The sequence below is a fragment of the Passer domesticus genome, chromosome 16, assembly GCF_036417665.1.
Source record: "Passer domesticus isolate bPasDom1 chromosome 16, bPasDom1.hap1, whole genome shotgun sequence".
NCBI lineage: Eukaryota > Metazoa > Chordata > Aves > Passeriformes > Passeridae > Passer > Passer domesticus.
The window spans coordinates 6,698,293-6,715,626 of NC_087489.1; the positions used below are offsets into that span (position 1 = coordinate 6,698,293).

At 52.5% G+C, this 17,334-nt stretch overlaps 1 protein-coding gene and 1 long non-coding RNA gene across 5 annotated transcripts in view; one reads left to right on the plus strand and one right to left on the minus strand.

The window, feature by feature from the left end:
* The window catches only part of HNF4A (hepatocyte nuclear factor 4 alpha), a 35,096-nt gene that overhangs the window by 13,368 nt on the left and 4,394 nt on the right, over positions 1 to 17,334 (minus strand). Inside the window, exons 1-2 of one of the 4 annotated variants that reach the window (XM_064391184.1) lie at positions 4,774 to 7,133; positions 1,095 to 1,272 (exon numbers count right to left, since the gene is read on the minus strand). In XM_064391184.1, the coding sequence (XP_064247254.1) occupies positions 1,095 to 1,272; positions 4,774 to 4,888 (293 nt within the window). In that variant the 5' untranslated portion in view covers positions 4,889 to 7,133. Of the gene's footprint in view, positions 1 to 1,094; positions 1,273 to 4,773; positions 7,134 to 17,334 lie in introns of those variants that run through there. The other 3 variants (XM_064391185.1, XM_064391186.1, XM_064391187.1) reach the window with 3 other exon arrangements.
* LOC135281890 (uncharacterized) lies at positions 7,842 to 12,498 on the plus strand. Its single transcript, XR_010348324.1, has 2 exons — positions 7,842 to 8,939; positions 12,064 to 12,498. It is a non-coding gene; the product is annotated as an uncharacterized LOC135281890 (long non-coding RNA).

The following is a 17,334-nucleotide window of genomic DNA, read 5'->3' on the forward strand; positions in this document are numbered from 1 at the left end:
TTACAGCAGATTGATCCAGTTTGCAGAGTAAAGACAAAGGAGTACAGAGCTGGAGAAGGGCTCCCAGCCATGCTGAATTCTGTAGCTTTTGAAAGGGCTTCTTTCTACTCTGCTTTTTAAAGGCCCCAAGCTATGATTTGCCCAAATGGATGCCTGAAAGCAGCTCTTAAAATATTCCTGTAGTGCATATAAAAGCCTCAGCTTCCACAGAACCAGGCACCTTGGCCTTTCTGATGGAGTTGTGGGGAGGGGCCTCCCTGGGCAGCCACCTTAAATAACCCTGGGGTGCAAATGATGATGTGCTTCACAGGCACTCATAAACCTGGGGCTTCCTTCTGTCACTCAGGTTTTAGAGTTGTGTTGCTCTTCATGCTCTCCAAGTGGCTGTCAGGCCATCAGGAGTAACTGATTCAAAAAGCCCAAGGGATTTCGACACTGTGAACAGAGGATTCTTCAGTTTCCTTTGGACTCCCTACAAGTGAGTTGCTCAATGCCAGCAGCAGGCAGGTCACAGCTGCTGAAGGCACAGGAAAGCCGTGGGCTACCCCCAATGGCACGAGGTGCAGTGCATGAATTTCAGGAGCAACACGAGTGCCTCATCCTCAGAAAAGTGCATGTTATGCTTCCCCCATGGTGCTCCTCAGGTGTTCTTGTGTCATGTCACAGGCAGTGACAGCATTGTAGCTGGATGGCAGGCACACATCCATCTGGTGATGGAGGAGGATTGCCCCCAGGGAGAGCAAGGTTTGTGCTGCACTCAGCAGCAAGGTGCTAAGTCCCTGAAATGGGGCTCCTCCCCTGGCACCTGCTGCTTGCTGGCCACATCCATGGGTGGCCATACCCATTTGCAAGAACATGTGCTTGGCCCCTAAAATATGGGTCAAGACCTTCCAGGGTCTTTCCCCAGTGAGCAGTCCCAAAGTCAGGGCAGTCACTGACCCCTCCCAGCTGAGGGCTCAGCTCAGGGAAAGCAGAGGAGGATGCAGGGAGGATGAAGAGGATGAGGGGCAGTGCTGCTGCACTTTGAGGGCTTTGACTGAGCTGTGAGGGGCTGTCCTGTCTGAGCCATGAGTGTCTGTGCCCTCTGTCCTCACCTGCAGGAGTACATGTGGTTCTTCCTGACGCTCCTCCTGAAGAAGCCTTTGCAGCCATCGCAGCTGGAAGCCCCGTAGTGCTTGCCGGTGGCGCGGTCCCCGCAGATGGCACACAGCGTGCTCACCCCAATGCTGCTGGAGCTGCTGAGGCTGGCTGCTTCTGACGGAGACGTGTCTGCTTGGGGAAGGACACGGCAACAAGAGGACAGTGAGACAGCAGCCAACATTTGCTGACTCAGCTAGAGTCAGAGACTCTTGGAGAAAGCAGGCAGCTGCAGCCTGGCTGTGTGAGAGGTGTGTGAGGAGAGAGGGTGTAAGCTCTCAGTGCTAAAGTAATTGCATTTTGTGAAATTGCAATTTCACTAAAACTTGCTGTATTCCATGGTGAGACCCCTCTTCCCAAAGGCCTGGCTGCAGCAATGCCTTCAGATAAAGTGGAAGCCCATTTGCAGGAGTCACAGGGCAGAGCCAAAATTCCTTGGGGATTTGCAGACACTTTGGGCTGCAGTAGTGTGGCCAGAGCAAAAGCTGATGTAGAGTTAAAGCTGAGGTATTACAGCTCAGGGTGAGCAGCTGATTTGTTAGGGAGGTGTTTGTGAAACTGAAAGAGGCCAAGACAGCCCCGAGCAGATGAGGTGAACAGTTCCCTTTTCCAGGCATGGAGCTCCAGCCTGCACAGCCCTTCTTTGGGAAAACAAGACTTTAGGTAAATAGCAAACTCAAATGACTTCAGCTGGAAGACTTATGTGGGCAAGGCTACCCATGCAAGGAAGGACTGATTAAAGAAAAAAGGTGTCACTCTGGCATGGAGAAAGCTATAGGCTGGGTATCTTCTAGAGTCTGGTAGGATCACAGTGGAAATTGATTTGTCTTGCAGTCCTTACAGACCAAGGGGGACTGGGACTTGCAGGGCTTTTTTTTGAGGATAGGGAATTGCAGCAGGCTCTGGAGGAAAGGACATCTGAAAGGCTAAAACCATACAAGGGCTACACTAAACCCCTCCAGCAAGCCAAACAAGCCTCAAGGCTGAAGGGATCAGCCCTTAATTGAGATGATCTAATTGTCCCCTCCCATGTACGTTTCTCTGTGTCATCACAGGCACATCCCCCTCCCTCAGTGGAAATGCCAGTCACAAATCAATCATACCCAGGATCTACAAAGCCATAGAAACCTGCTGGGATTTTTAATGCCTGAGTCTATTGGCCCCTGAATTTTTTTTTTTGTAGGTTTTTGTAGGGACTCAGTTAAGGCTCACCCTGGAAGGACCACAGCTGCTCCCACCTGGCCCCCAGCAGAAGGGCTGGTCCCAGCTGGGCTCCCCATGGTAGCACAGCTTTTGTGCTGGGGGGGTCAGGGCAAGTCTGGCTGGGGCAGGGCTGCAATTTTAGCTTCTATTTTGCAGAGAAAGGGGTATTGCAGCAGGAGCTGCACATCCTGCTCATGCCACCCCTCAGCAGGAGTCACTGGCACAGAACCAGCAGTGAGTGAGCACGGGGGTTCTTGAGCTCCCTACCTCTGATAACTTCTTTCATTTCCCTGCCTGGTTTCCGTCTTTCCAATTCCTCGTGTCCCTCCTGTATTTCTGCGTGAGTCACTTTGCTGCCTGTCTAGGTTTCTGCCTGGCACACCCTGTCACCAGTGCAAAGCTCCTGTCTCCACTCCCAGAGCCCTGAGCTTTCCCAAGGCTGTTCTGGCTGTCTCTTGCCCCTGTGAGCAGCTTGTTTCTGAAAACAGCCTTCCTCCATGAATAGCCTGAGGGCTCAGCTAAATGCAGCTCACTCCAGAAGGAAAGTCAAATTCCCAGTTCCAGCTAAACATAGGACTTAGATGTGAGAGGAAGAGCTGATCTGCCTATAATCCCATTACTTGTATATCTGTGGCAGCCCAGATAAATCCCTTTTTAGCAATCTATCAGGCTGTAATCAGATGAACATAGAGCAGGAAAAACTGGCACTCTTATCAAAGAAATTGCAACATCTCGGTCTAATAGTCAACAACAATGAAATTATTGCCTAATGGATAATTTTCCAATTAAGTTTATTCTGACAAATACATGCCAAAAATGTGGGCTCTGGCTGCTGCAGTCAAGTGGTTGGAGTTAAGGTAAATGGAAGAAAGAAAAAATCTGACTTTGAGGCCTCTCAGCTGAGCTGTGTGTTAGGACAGGAGCTGCTCAAGAGGTCCCTGAGCCTGTCTGAGCACAGGATGCATTTTGCCTTGTGAGAGGCAAACTTGGTCCCTGCTGAGCAGCAGCCCTGGGGCTGAGCTGCAGAGCTGTGGCAGGCACTGGCTGGGCTCTGAGCAGTCCTTGGCCAGAAAAAGAGGCACAGGTTCTGCAGGTGGAGGTCCTGCAGGAGGTGTGTCCTCCAGGGCAGCTGCTGCAGTGCCAAAACAGCCCTGGAAGTAAGGGCTGTCCCTGGCCTGGAGCTGGGCCCAGGAGGAGAGGAGTTGGTGCTGCCTGCCCCAGCTGACTCATCCACCCCTGGAGTGTCACAGCACACTGGATCTTGTCACAGGAAATTCTCCTGTCCCTCTGCTCCATGGAGCCCTGGGTCCGGGGCGGGCAGATCACAGCCCCTTGTGCAGATGCTCGCTGGATGGGAGAGGAGCACGGGGAGGGAGCAGGACCTGAGCTTGTCCCAGAGTGTCCAGATGGACAGCAGCAAAGCCAAAGAGGGGGACTTTTGGCCCAGAAGCACCTGAAGGGGTAGGACCACCCAGAGGGGTGGGGGATTATTGCACAGCAGAGCCACTTTGGCACCTCAGAGTCACAACCCTGACAGAGCAGAGCCTAACCCAGGGTAGACACACACAGGCTGTGATGGAAGAGTCCACAGAGCCAGCACAGCCCTTCTGGGACAGAGGTGCCTAGCAGTCCTGGGCTGGAGGGAAAGGGCTCAGAGGGCCACTTTCTGTGGCTTCGTTTAGTCATTAACCTCATATTTAGAGAGACTTTAGGGGAGACTTGGAGAGGAATCTCTTGCTATCTCTGAGCATTTAATCACCAAGACTCTTTGGTCCTCAAATGGGTGGGCCAGCACTGTGAATTCTGCAGGGTTAGGCGTAATGTACCCTCCTGAAGGAATGGGAACATTTGTCTATCCTCTCAAGGTCCCCTTGTCCCTCTGACTGGGGGCTGAGCCAGGAGAGGGGATGCCACCCCACACCCCAGTGCTGTACTAGGAAAGGGCTGTGGCTCACAACAGCTGCAGCGGCAGTGCCTAAATCACTTCTCACAGTGATTTTCACCCTTACCAGGTGCTAAATGCCTTTCTGCTTCAGGGATCTGCTCTCAGCTCTGGAGGCACAGACTCAGTTGTCTGTCTGAACCATCAACAGCACTTCACACAGAAGCTTTTGGCTGGGGTCTGGGAGACCCCCACCCTGTTCAGCCCCAGCCCCATTCCCTAGGCTGAATGTCTGGAGGGGACCTCTCATTCCAGCCAGCTCCTGGCGTGTGCCTGCTGCCAGGGGCTCTGGGCTGCAGGACACCATCCTGCCTGTACCAAACACAGCTCTGCTCTCCTCGCTCTGGGGAAAACAGAACCCCACCTTGAGAGCTCCCCATCTGACACCCCTTCCCTGCCCGGGAACATTTTCATGACCACCCCAGGGATTTCTCCTCCTGCAGCCCCCAGCTCATCCCACCCTGCAGAGGGAGAAGTTGGAGGGGACTCACCATTGCCCATAGCCAGCACCTGCATGTTCTCAAACTCCAGGGTGGTGTAAGCCGGGTCTAGCGCTGCGCTGTAATCTGCCATCTCCATGTCTATGAGGGCTTTGGAAAGGCGCATTATCCTCGGCAAACACGGGCCAGATTGTACCGATTCCCTTGGCCCAGGCTATTGGCCCTCCTGCCTCCCTCTGCCTTCACTGCGTCCCCTACCTGTTGTCTTTTAATTCAGATATTTCTCTGAAAGGATTTGCTGAGCCTCAAGGCCTATACTCCCAGAGGGGTGGAGGCAGGAGGCAGGGGGTTAATCTTTAATCATCTCACCCATTGCCGAATACTGCTAAGCTTTTTTTTTTTTTTTTTTTTTGGTGGAGCAGCAGTGATTCTTGTTGACTGTTTATTATTGAATCTCAAGGTGTTTCTGATCCTGGCTCCTGGGTGCAGGCAGCACCATGGGAGCAGGCACTTGCCAAGGGCTATTGACCTTGATGCTGAGCTGCTGGTGTTGCTCTTAATTATACCTGGGGTGGAAAATTTGGAAAAAACCCTACGAGACAACAAAGTTCTTCGCCACTACTGTCATTGTCTTCCTCTCCTCACCACTGATTGCTTACGCCCCTGTTTTTCCCTTCTTTTGCTCTCTCCATCCCTTCCACTCCTTCTCCTTTTCTCTCCCTCACAGTCAGAGAAGGTCAGCTCCTGCCTGGAAATTTACACGTTGCTATGTGAAGTGAAATGTATGACTCCGTTTACTTCCCTATAAACCAAGTTTTACAGGGGGCTGGATGCCCTATAAACAGATCCCTTTCTGCAGCCATGCCCAAACAGCGAGTGGGGCCGAGGGGTGGCACAGACACCCTGGGAATGGCCAGGGTGGCTCCTGTCCCACAGCTGAAATCACTCTGTGCTGGACACCCCCAGCCTCGTACTGCCTGATCTGTCATAAAAGTTTCATGAGACAGGTTACAGAGAGCAGCAGGAGCTTTCCTTCTGCGAGTGCTCTGTCTGCTGTCAGCACCAGCAGTGGTTCTGTGCCTCACCCAGACCTGGGTCTGACCCCACTGCTGGCGCTGGGCAGTGGGGCCAGAGCTGCCCGTGCTCTCCTCCCCAGCTGCCCCACATCGCTCCTTCACTTCAGCCAGAGCTGAGAGTTTTCAGTGCAATTGCAAGATCATTGAGTGGGAATTTAATCGATCTCTGAATGGCACCGGCTCATGGTGCAAGAGAATCAGCAATTAATGATTTGGTATCAGTTTGTTCTGCATTGAAAACAGCCCCGTAGTTTCGCAACCAGCGGCAACTGAGTCCACACGCTGCTGATCTGGGCTCCCAGTGCCTGCTGTTTGTTCTTCCCAGGCACCCCAATGCAGCCCCAACCCCACTGGCACCACGAGCTGCCCTGGCCGCAGTGCCATCACTGCCACAGCATGAATCCAAGGTCTCTGGCTCCACACCAGTACATGCCTTTGGGCAGCTATGCTAGTGATGATTTTCTACTCACGTTTTAGGAGCACACAGAATTGTTCAAGCAGCCCTTTGCCCCCCAAAACCGTGACCTACATAGGACTTCTAAACAGCTCCTCTACCCTGAGGCTACAGGTCTGCAGGAGTGAATCTGAGCACAAGGGAGAGCCCTGCTTTCTCACTTGGGAATGGTGATAAACGATCCTTTCCTGCAGGGAACACAGTCATTCCATCAATGCTCCTGAGGGACAGGCCAGAGCTCATGTGCTGGTGGCTCTTCCTTTAGGCAGATACAGTCCTTGCCAAAAACTAGTTTCATGATGTGCAGACTGGGATGGAGATGCAAGAGTAGAGTACAGCCCCCTCCATAGCCTCATCCCAGGGACCTCAGTCCCTATCCCAGCCAGGCCACAGTGATCCCTTTGATTAGATAAATGCTACAGACACCAGGTCAAATATGTGCAGGATTTGCCACAGCGTCTAGTAAAATATCGTAAAAGCAGGGCCTGTTCTGCTCTGCTCAGCAAAACAAACCTTGTGCTTCAATAGCCTGCTGAGCAAGGGGGCTGCAAAGGCCATTTACTTCCCAGGCAGGAGGGATTAAAAGGGCCAGGAATAGAAATCAGAGAGGCAGCGCATGCAGGAGAGCAGAGATAAGGAGTGGGGAAGTTTGGAGAGCATCAGGTGGCTCACGAGGCCAGGGCTGTCAATGGGACGTGGTGTTTTCCCCCCAGAGCTGTGTTGAGTGTTGTTTTCTCACTGCCTGTGTCCTCTGTGGGTCACCAGTGGCCTCTCCCAAATCCCTCATGTTGGTGTGGAGGTTGAGGACCAGACCAGCCAAGGACACCACGCACTTCCTTTGCCCTGGAGTTGGGCTCTGATGGAAGCATTGGCTGCTCCCTGGGAGCTGTTGCTGGAGGCACCCCTGGTGTCTCCCCTGGTGTCTCCCCTGGCATCCTTGTGTGGTGAGTTTTGGGACAGCTTGCCAGTGCAGTCATGGCTTGTACTGGCCAACAGGACCCCACAGCTCTTTAGCTGGTTTAGGTGGGAGGTGTTCAAGTCAGCACCTGCTTGTGGGGCTGTTTCAAACACTTCTGGATACAGAAGATATTTTGCCATTTTTATTCCACATAGAGAGACAACTCATAGCTGCAGGAAGACCCCCACTGATGGGTGAAGGTTGTTCCCAGACTAGGTGCTCCTGAGAAGTTCAGCTCCCAGATCTGCTCCTCTCTCCTGTCCCTGTTTTCTGTACACTCCAGCCACCATTTCCTATGACAGGACATGGCTGCAAAGCAGACCATGACAGCCTGGGGGCTTGACCTGTTCTGTGCCAAGTGATTATTTAATTTTTATCTGTTGAGCAGCAAATCCTTTCCCACACTGGCACATCATGGTACTAATTCTGCCTTATCTATATATCCCTGTCTCGCAAATTTATGCAAACCTAAAGGGGATTCCCTGAGGATAAGATCTGTTCTTCTCAATAGGTGAGGATCAAGAACAGAGTATTTAATAGGGCATTTTTGGAAAGGATGCCGTCCCCTACTGTGCTTGCTAACTCTGCATGTCCAGCAGGTAAGCAGGCTCCTCTCAAGGGGCTCCTCCCTGGTGCTTCTTGAACAGGGTGTTGTAGGATCAGAGGATAATTGATGTCAGAAGGGACCTCAGAGTCTCTGCCCCAGGCTCCTGCTGGAAGCAGGACCAGCTATAAGAGCAGCATGGGCTCCTTGCAACTTTATCTAGTTGAGTCTTGAACACCTCCAAGGATGGAGAGCAGTCTCAGCAGCCAGCTGGTGCTTGACTGTGCTCATGTTTAGACAGTGGCTGAACCTCTCTGCAGTTTTCATACCCCTTATCTCCAGCCATGCAGCCTGTGAGGAGCCTGGCCCCATCTTTTTGGTGCCCCTGTGTGTGTTATGCTGCTGCAGTTCCTGCTGGCCCATCTCTCCTCCCTGCTGCAGGACACAGCTCTGCCTGGGGCTGCCTGCAGGCTTTCTGAGCACGGACCATGACCCTCCTGCCCTGTGCTTTTCTCTCTCACAGCTCTGCACCCTTAAGAAAAGCCCTGCAGTAAAGCCAGAGCCAGCAGGACCCCTCAGCTTTCATCGGCAATGCCATCACCGGCCTGGCAGCCCTGGCTCCAGAGCTCTGCTCCCTGTCACTCGCAGCTCCAAGGCCACTGTAGAGCTGCAATATTTCACATGGCTTTTTTTTTCTTCCCTTCACGCACACGAAGCAGAGGTGGGCTCAGGTGTGAAACCTCTGCAGAGCAGCAAAGCCCTGAGCACGGTCAGGGCCCAGCGCGGCCTGTCGCCATTTCATGAGGGAGCTGTGGGGAAGCAGGAAGCCCAGGTACAAGACAAAGAACAAAAGTCCCAGGGGAACGTCACCAGCACAGTCATCTCCACACATGCAAAGGTCCCTTCTGCCTTTTTTTTTTTCCCCTTTGAAATTTCAAATTCCAGTTTGTGGACAAAGTCCTGCCTATCTGAGAATATAGATCTCCGACCACTGACCAAACTCCACTTCAAGCAGTCCCGAGGACTGCTCTTCCCCTTCCCACGGACGTGTCTGCTCAGTCCTTGGATCTCCCAGGATCATGCCGAAATTTTTGCACTGGAGCACAGCACTGGTACTCGCACAAAGTGGATTTTGCACTTAATGTCAGCAGCTTCCTTTCTGGGAAGAACCTCGGGAATAACCAGGTAGGAGCCTTATCACCTGCAATTCATTTGGCCGGCCATTGCAGAGAGAAAAGGAGAAGGAGAAACAAGGGTTTCCATTGTGCTTGTACCAGCAATTTTAGCTCATCATTTAAGTAAGGGAAGGGAAAAAAAAAAAAAGCAGCTTCAGAGGGGATGATAAACTAGAGGGAACATGAGCTTGTGGAGGCAGAGCCACTCAGTATGGTTAACTGATAACTCCAATTTGCCTCTTCCCTCTCATCTTTTCTGATTCTCTCAATTAAGCTCAACTTATTCTCATGCTAATCATTTCTTGACCTGTTTATTCTGCATTAAAAAATTAACAGAGAGCAGTTTACTGCATGACTTGCTCACACAGAACTGCTACAGATTAGCAGGCATGCTTTAAGCCCCTACACTGATTCTTTTGGGTCTCACAGCCAGTCTGCACAGCTCGAGGATGAGCTTTTTTCCCCTGTTTTTAAAGAACAGCTTTTTCTAAAGTCAATATAAACCCCCCCTCCTTTCATGCCTTGAGTATATTTGCTCGGTGACTATTTCCAAATGGGAAAGATAAAGCCAAGGGCTTGTGTTTTGTCAGACTTTTTGTAAACAGGGGTATTTAGGCCATACTGTCAAACTCTCCTGCCTTCTACCTCGGCGTGCTGTGACTCCAGAGCAGAGTTGTCAGTGTGTTAATAAGCAGCTCCAAGGAATTTTTTGGGGGCCGGAGGGCTGCAGGTCAGTGCAGCTGCACAAGCCCCCAGCTCATGGGGTAGATCTTTGCCTCTGCTCTGGGCAATTATATGACAGACACACAAATGGGGGTCTGCTCCCATGTCCCTCCCCAGAATGTCTCCAGAAGCTGTGAGAAGCCTCCAAGAAAACAGATGATTCAGCAGAGGTTGTTGAGGGTCTGTTTGCCCCTTGCCAGCTGCGCACTGCACATCCCTGCTCCAGCAAAACATTTTGCAGAGGTGAAAATGAGCCAACAGCTCCATCCAGGGAGGTGGATCTGAAAGATCCGGCAATGAGAGGTAGGAGGAGACCACAGCCATGTGCCAGACCTTGCCTGGCGAAGATGCAATCAATTTTATCATCCTATTCCACAGCAATCACTCTTGGTGATTTACTTTCCCCAGGGCTGAAGCGCCTGTCACTGGGGTTGGGGCAGATTTGCTGTTTGGAGCTGGGGGCAATGGCCAGGACAGACAAACCCTGGGCAGACCCCAGACATGCTGTCACTGGTCAGCATGTGACATGTGGTGGCACCCCAGGCTCCCCAGCACAGCTCAGGGTGACAGAGGCAGCTCCATTGCAACCTTCTGAACAGAGTTATCAATAATGTCCTGATCCCCAGACCACAAAATCCCCATATGGAGAATTGGGCATGGGAAAGAGTCACTTTAAAGAAGGTATAAGACTCTGCCTGAACTCCTCTCCAAAAGCAACATGTGCATTTCAGCCGAAGCTGGGATGATGTTGGGCCTGGAGGCAATTATTGGAGCTAAAATAAATAGCTGTTCTGCAAAAGTGGTGGGGAAAGAACTGCAAACATGGGGACAGACAGCCCATTTCAGCACATACTGCTCTGGTGATAACACTGTGCTTGCCTTTCATCCCAGCACTGGGGAGGGGTTTATTATTCTGCCTAACAAGGGCTCTGAACTCTTGAGGAAGTAATTATTATTTCTCCTCAGAGCTGTTATTATGCAAGAACAGTAAATTTGAGCTGTTCCCAGAACGGTGGCTGTACTTGAAAATGCCAGGGCATTTGCTGATGTGTATTTGCCATCATTCTGCCTGCCCTGCAGCCCCTGAAAGCAGCATCTGGCTCTGGGACCTGCAGTTTTGTAGTTGTGACTCTGGAAATCTGTCTGCTCTGTTTTCATGTAAAATCATGCAATGAGCCCAAGAGAGGAAGGGGAATTGATTCATCTTCTTCCATTACACCACAGGCTGCAACTTGGCCACAGCTCCCACCACTGATCCCACTTGCCCCCTTCAAACCCTAGACCACAGGCACTGCACTCCATCCAAACCCCAACCCAGCAGAGACCTGGACACTTTCCTGCTAAACACTCTTCTGCCTATTTGGGAGAAGTCCAGAAAAGCTCTGACTTTGCCATGTGCTGTCCCAGGTTCACTGACTACACTGGCAAAAGCTTGGCTGAATCCAGTGGTTTTAGCCCCATTGAAATGGGGGAGCAGGAGCCTCAGGGAAGCAGCAGCACTGGAGAGAGGGTTTGGTGCCAGCAGCAGACACCTGTTGCTGTTTGTGCCTTGCCAGCTCACACATTTAGTGTGGCAGGGATCTCAGCAGCCTGCTCTGGACCTGGGGAGAACTTGTTTAGCAGGTGGATATGATTCCTTCGGGCCTGAAGTAATCCTGAATCTTCCAAGGAAAAGGATCCCTACTGAGCTCACAGTCTGGCAGGCAAGTGAGTCTCTCCCTTCAGCCCTGCCAGCTGTTTGCAGGGCTTTTAGGTTTCATTGACTTTTTACATTCATTATCCACACATGAAACAGTCCCTGAATCGTTTCGGCTGTGGAGCAATAAGTGAAGGAGGAGAACAGCCAAAATCAACAGTGGTTACACATCAAATTTTACCTTTTTTTTTTTTTTTTAATATCTTTTTGCAAAGCTAGGTGAATCAGCAAGCCACGCCTGGAAGTGACCTCCAGTGGCTGCTGGGGCTTTTGGGATCAAAATTAAGGCAAAAGACTGCAATGCTGCTGAGATGGAGGGAGAGCTGCAACAGGGCAAGGGTGTCAGGGGACAGTCTGAGCCCATGGCCCTGGAGGAGGGCAAGTCAAGAGCAAAAAGCATCTTCTTGGACCCAACAGCTCCAGCTGCCCTCCTGCCCCAGGCTGGCTGGCAAAGTCAGCCCCAGCTGGGCAGCTGATCTTGTGGGGGACATCTCAGGACAGGGCCATGTGTGCCTGATGGGAGGAAGCACAGGGAAGGAGGGAGGCTGCTGCAGATGGGAGCACTGGCAGGTCTGAATTGGAAAGGGTAGGCTGGGCATGGGAAGAAAAAAAAAAACGTAAAAACGTACAAAGGGGTGGTCAGTTAAAATTTGGGGGATTCTACTTTCTGGAGATAGAAGGAAACGAGTTAGTGCAAAATGCTTTTTCTCTGCAGGAGTGTGCAGAGTGCCTGAGTAACCTGTCGTGTCCCCAGTGCCCTCAATCACCAGAGCACAGCAAGGGGTGAGTGAGAGCCAGAGAACACTCAGGAGCTCCATGTCCACAGCAGCTGCACGCCCCCCACACACCCTCCTGTGTGACACAACTCTCCTGTCCACTGCCAGAGAAACAAAAACACAGCAGAAAGCAAGGTATGGGAACACAGGAAGGGCAGGGGATCACACGTCCCTACAGTTCCAGAAACCCACGGCCAGGACACTGCAGGGACAACTGCCTGGCTCTCAGTGGGAACTGCTGATCAGCCTGTGAGTATTCCACATAGGTCTGCAACACTGGATAACACTTTTATTTGTCCCTTTACATTCCTGCAAGTCCCAGTGCCATTGGCCTCTTGTATCATAAAGAAATTAAAATATATTATGACCATAAACGACATCATTTGAGGAAATGAACCACTTCTAGTAAACGTATCATGGGACGCTGAAGCCATGAACTCTCCTAAATCAATTTCCAGCTGATAAAGAGTGCAGGTACTGCTGGGAGCAGCCCCCAGCATGTGACTCCCCACTGGCATGGGATGGAGGGGATGGTGACTGGGGGTGCAGGCTACCCCAGGAAGCACAAACCCCACAACCAGCACAAGCCCTGCTTGGTGGGAATTGCTCAAGCAAGAGGAGCAGCTCAGTTTTTGCTGAGTCCCAGAGAGGAAGGGAGGCTGTTGGGGTGTTTTGGGGATGAAGTTGTGTGAGGCACAGGGGTCCAGGGCTCAGGAAGCCCCAAACATGTCCAAGTTCCTCACAGTGCTGGCAGTGGTCTGCAGGAACTTGGACATGTTTGGTGCATCCTAAGCCCACCCAGCCTCCTGGCCTCCACACCGAGGTCCCCATGGGTGCTGGGGCTGAGGGGCTGAGCACAGAGCTGGCTGGAGGGAGCCACAGAGGGGAGCCCTTAAAACCTTTCTCTTAAGGACTCTGTACAACCAGTAAAGTTTGCACTGGAAGTGTTTTTCTCTTAGTTGCTTCTAAGCTTTCCTTCTGAGGGCTGGGAAGTCCCGCTGCAGATCCGGCTCAGGAGCAGAGGCTGTGCTGTGAGTGGCAGGGTCTGTCCCCAGGCCAGCTGAGGCTGCAGCCCAGGACAGTAATGCCAGGCCTGACAATGACTGAATCGTTTCCCAGACAGCACAGGCAATCACTGGGGTATCCATGGGATGCCAGCCTGACTCTAGCACCTCTTCCCCCAGGAGTCACAGCACCCACCATGCTGCCCATCTTGGGGTATCTCTCTCTTGAGCCCCAGAACCGACATGGGGACATGAGCTGTCACCACCCACAAAGCTGGTATATGCACCCTGCACAAAGCAAAACAGAAACCAGAGACATGGGGGTCCCATGCTCTGGGGACCAGCAATACCAGTGGGAATGAGCATATTTTGGCAGCTCCAAATCCACACTGGACACCCTGTCAATGCCCTTCGTTCACATAAACTCTGCAGCGCTGGTTCTGCAGCTGTTCTCTCCCTGCTGCAAGTGCTGGGGGAGCAGGGGGGTACCTGGTGTTTCCTGGAGCAGGTGGTATCTGCTGCCATTCATCTTCCAGGGGCGCTCAGCTCCGTGGGCAGAGCTAGGGGAGTCTGGCCCCTGGATGGGGCCGTGCAGCCGGCGAGCCCCCCGTGGGCAGGGGGGCACGAGCCATGCCCAGGAGCTGCTTGTGGCGCAGAGGCAGGGACAGGCTAATCCCTTAATGCTGGTCACAATGAGATTTGATGGGGAGCAGCAGTTTGTGCTGCAGAGCCACGGGTTTTAAAGGGTTCTGGCCACTACCCGGAGGAAAATTATAAGGTGGCTCTGGGTCTGTGCCCCGCTGCCAGTGCGGGCAGAGATGCCCGCTGCCTTCTGGGCCACCTTTCTGAGGTCCCTCTGCCTGCTCTCTGCCTTGCCACTGGGTCTTTTTAGGGCAGGGGTACCTGACCATATGTGCAGCCCTGGAGGTTGATCCAGAAAATGTGCCTGGGTGTGTCTAACAGGAGGAGTGGGTCTCACTCCTCAGGGAGAAGCTGACTTGTAGGAATGTACCTGACTTGAGGAGACCCATATATTCCTGACTGTTTTTGCTTTAAAGTGTTTCTATATAAATAGCCAGAACACCATATCCTTGAGTAACAACCTTGGTCTCCCCTCCCAGCTGACATCACAGCCAGGATGACTCAGTCCAGAGAGGAGCAGGGAGGCTGCTGAGCACCCAGAGTTTTCTTCTCTGCAGGAAGTGAGGTCTGGAAAGTGTGGCCAAGTGTTTATAATGGAGGAGGAAAATTGTGTGAGGGAATAGAGTGGCACTTCACTAGGGTTTCACAGGCACTGAGTGACTGGGTTGCTGAAAGGGAGACCTGGGCACCTCTGAATTCTGCCTTGGGCTGCATGGCTGTGACCCAGCTAGGGCCAGGTCCCATCAGCCTCTGTGTCCAGAAGAACCAACTCAGGGACACACCCATCTGAAACACCCATTTTCCTGCATTTTCCTTCCTGCTCGGATGACTCTTCCTGCCAAGCCCACCTCTGCTTTTGCTGTGCCAAGGAGAAGAGAGCTCATTCCTGCCCTCCAGGCATCAGCCCCCAAGCAGCACCTCGAAGGCACGAGCCTAATGGAGCAAAAGCATTCCTAAACCATTCCTGTCCTGTCTCCACAAGCTTCTGCTACCACTGAGGCCTGCCTGAGGTATATTTGAGTTAATTTGGAGTGCCCACAGCCAGCAGCTTCCAGAATGCTCCTGGTGGGTCAGGAATGGGGAGTGAGCAGCAGATCTGTCCCTCAGCTCTGTGCCCAGGGAGGGGTGTGCTGGCAACAGGGGCTGATGCCCAGCATTCCCATGTGGAACAGGGAGCAGCATCAAGGGCAGGGCTGGACTGAACTATGTGTAACCCTTGACACTTCCCTGCACCCCTGTGTTGCCACACAGGTTTTAGTGGCTGTAACAGGGAAACACACCCAAGTCAACAGACGTTTCTCCCAGAGAGTGGCAGTCTCCAGGCACACACCCATGGATGAGCCACAGGCAGCACCTGGCTCTGCTTCCACCACCTTGGTCCCACCAGCTTGCTGGCAGCAGACTCCAGGCAGGGCAGTGGATCTGAAGCCTGGCTGCTTGTCCCCTTGTCCCTCCTGCCTCCTTGTTCCACTCTTCATTTCCTGTTGCTGCCTTTGGCCTTCCAACAGCCAAACTCTGCATGAGCTGGTTCCGTCAGGCATCCATCAGTGCTCTGTCCTTCCTTCCCTGCTGGGCCACCTCACCTGAGCGTGCCTGTCCCTGGCACAGGACCTGCTCAAGCAGCAGCCTCTTACCGTGGGGTATCAAGGCTTTGGGGACCATGTGGCAAAATGATCAGCATCCCTTGGGAGCAGAGGGAGAGAGAAGTGGCTGAGTGGGGCAGGAGGAGCTGGGCTCTGCCCCCATGAAGGGCCCTGGGCCATAAAGCCAGCACTGTGGCTGTCGTTTGTGTGTCAGCAAACATGTTGAGTGAGCTCGACTGTTGATTCTGACCGTATAAACCAGTGTTGTGGCACTTGTTCAGGTTTGTGCAGGTTTTACAGCTCCTGTTCTGAGAAGTACCCATGTATTTGGTTTTGCTCCTTCCTTCAGGTCTATCTGTTGACATTGGCTCTCCTAACCAGAGCGTTGGGCCATGCCAGGAAGCTGAGTGTGCGTCTCTCCTTGTGTTTCCCACTTTCCCAGGAGTTATCACCTATAAAATCTCACACACACCCATGGCTGGGACAGGTTTCTGGTGCAGAGGCAGGTGAAAGGTGTCTGCTGGTCCCCACCACTGGTTGGTGGGTTTGGGTTCCCTGTGCTCAGTGACAGGAGATGAGCCACCCACCCTGACAGATGGATGTGCAAAGCTGCAGGAAAGGTCCTGCCCTGGAATTCTGGAGTGAGCAAGGTCTGAATTCTGTAGGGCTGTGATGAAAATCAGGCTGTCAAACCAGCTTGGATGTGCAGAGAAGGAGAAGATGCTCCCAGAGCACTGACAGAGGATATGGGCTATGCCTGGTCACCTGCTATGGAGGCACACACTGTCACCCATTCCTACCTCCAGTCCTCTTCCCAGCAGGAGCTGCCAGCAGCACTTGTGCCTTCAGGGACACCTTGGTGTGGAGCCTCAGAGGGCTTGAGCTCACAGTGATGGTCCCCATCTGTCTCTGAGCACCAGAGCTCCATTACTGTGGGGATGCACTGGAATCCCTCTGGTGACTGCAGGATTTTGGGATAGAAAGTCTGGTCCAGCCTTGCAGAGCCAGGGTCTGTTTGCTCCTTGACTGCTGGTGCATTTTCACAGCCACTTGCTCTGCCTGAGCTGCTCCTCCCACACCTTTGGTGCAGCATCCTGAGCCTACCTTTGTTTTTTGAGACATGTATTTCCTGAAGGGATTTGCTGAGTAATCTCTGTTGATGCTCAGGCTGAAGCTTGGACAGGAGGTGTTCCTGGGAGGAATTGCTTCTGGGACCCAGCTTTGCTCAGTGACCCCAGCGCCTCTGCCCAGGACAGGAGAGCAGAGCCCTCAGCCCCGGGTTCACCCTACAACCCCTACCTTGAAATTCGCCTTCTGTGAAAATTCTGCAACAGTTGCCATTTCCACATACATTTCTTGTTTGCTTGAATATTTGAGGAAAGCAAACAGAGAAGGAGCCTGAACACAAACAGTCATGAATGTTTTTTTGCAGTCTTTGCCCTGTTCTAACCCCAAGCCTGCCAGCAGAGATTCTTGCAGGCATCCCCTGATGTACCCCTTGGCTCTGCCCTGTGCCCCACTGCTGGCCCTGGTCCTGCTCCAAATACTGCTGTATGAAAGAGAAGCTCACCCAGCTCTTGCTGTCTGTGGGACCACCATCACCCACCACCCCTTTGCACTCATGCTAAGTAAACATTTTTTAATGCCATTTAAGAAATGCCAGCAGATGACTAACAGAGTATGACTGGCAGACCTACACCGGCCCTGCTGAGCTCAGAACATTTCTCAGGCACTTCTCAAGCACTTCCTGAGCCTCTTGCTGCTCACCTTCCAGAGCTGGAGCTCATTTCCTGCTGACAGAGCTCTCTGGGCTCACTCCCCCTATAAAAATACCATTGTGTTTCAAGCAAAGCCGAAGATGAGGAGTGCTGCTGGCCCCATAAATAGCTGGAATGAGGTGGGAGAAGTCACAGCCCTGTGGGTAAGTGCAGACACCCTGTGACACTGAGCAGCATCCCCAGCTCTTCCCCAAGGAAACCTT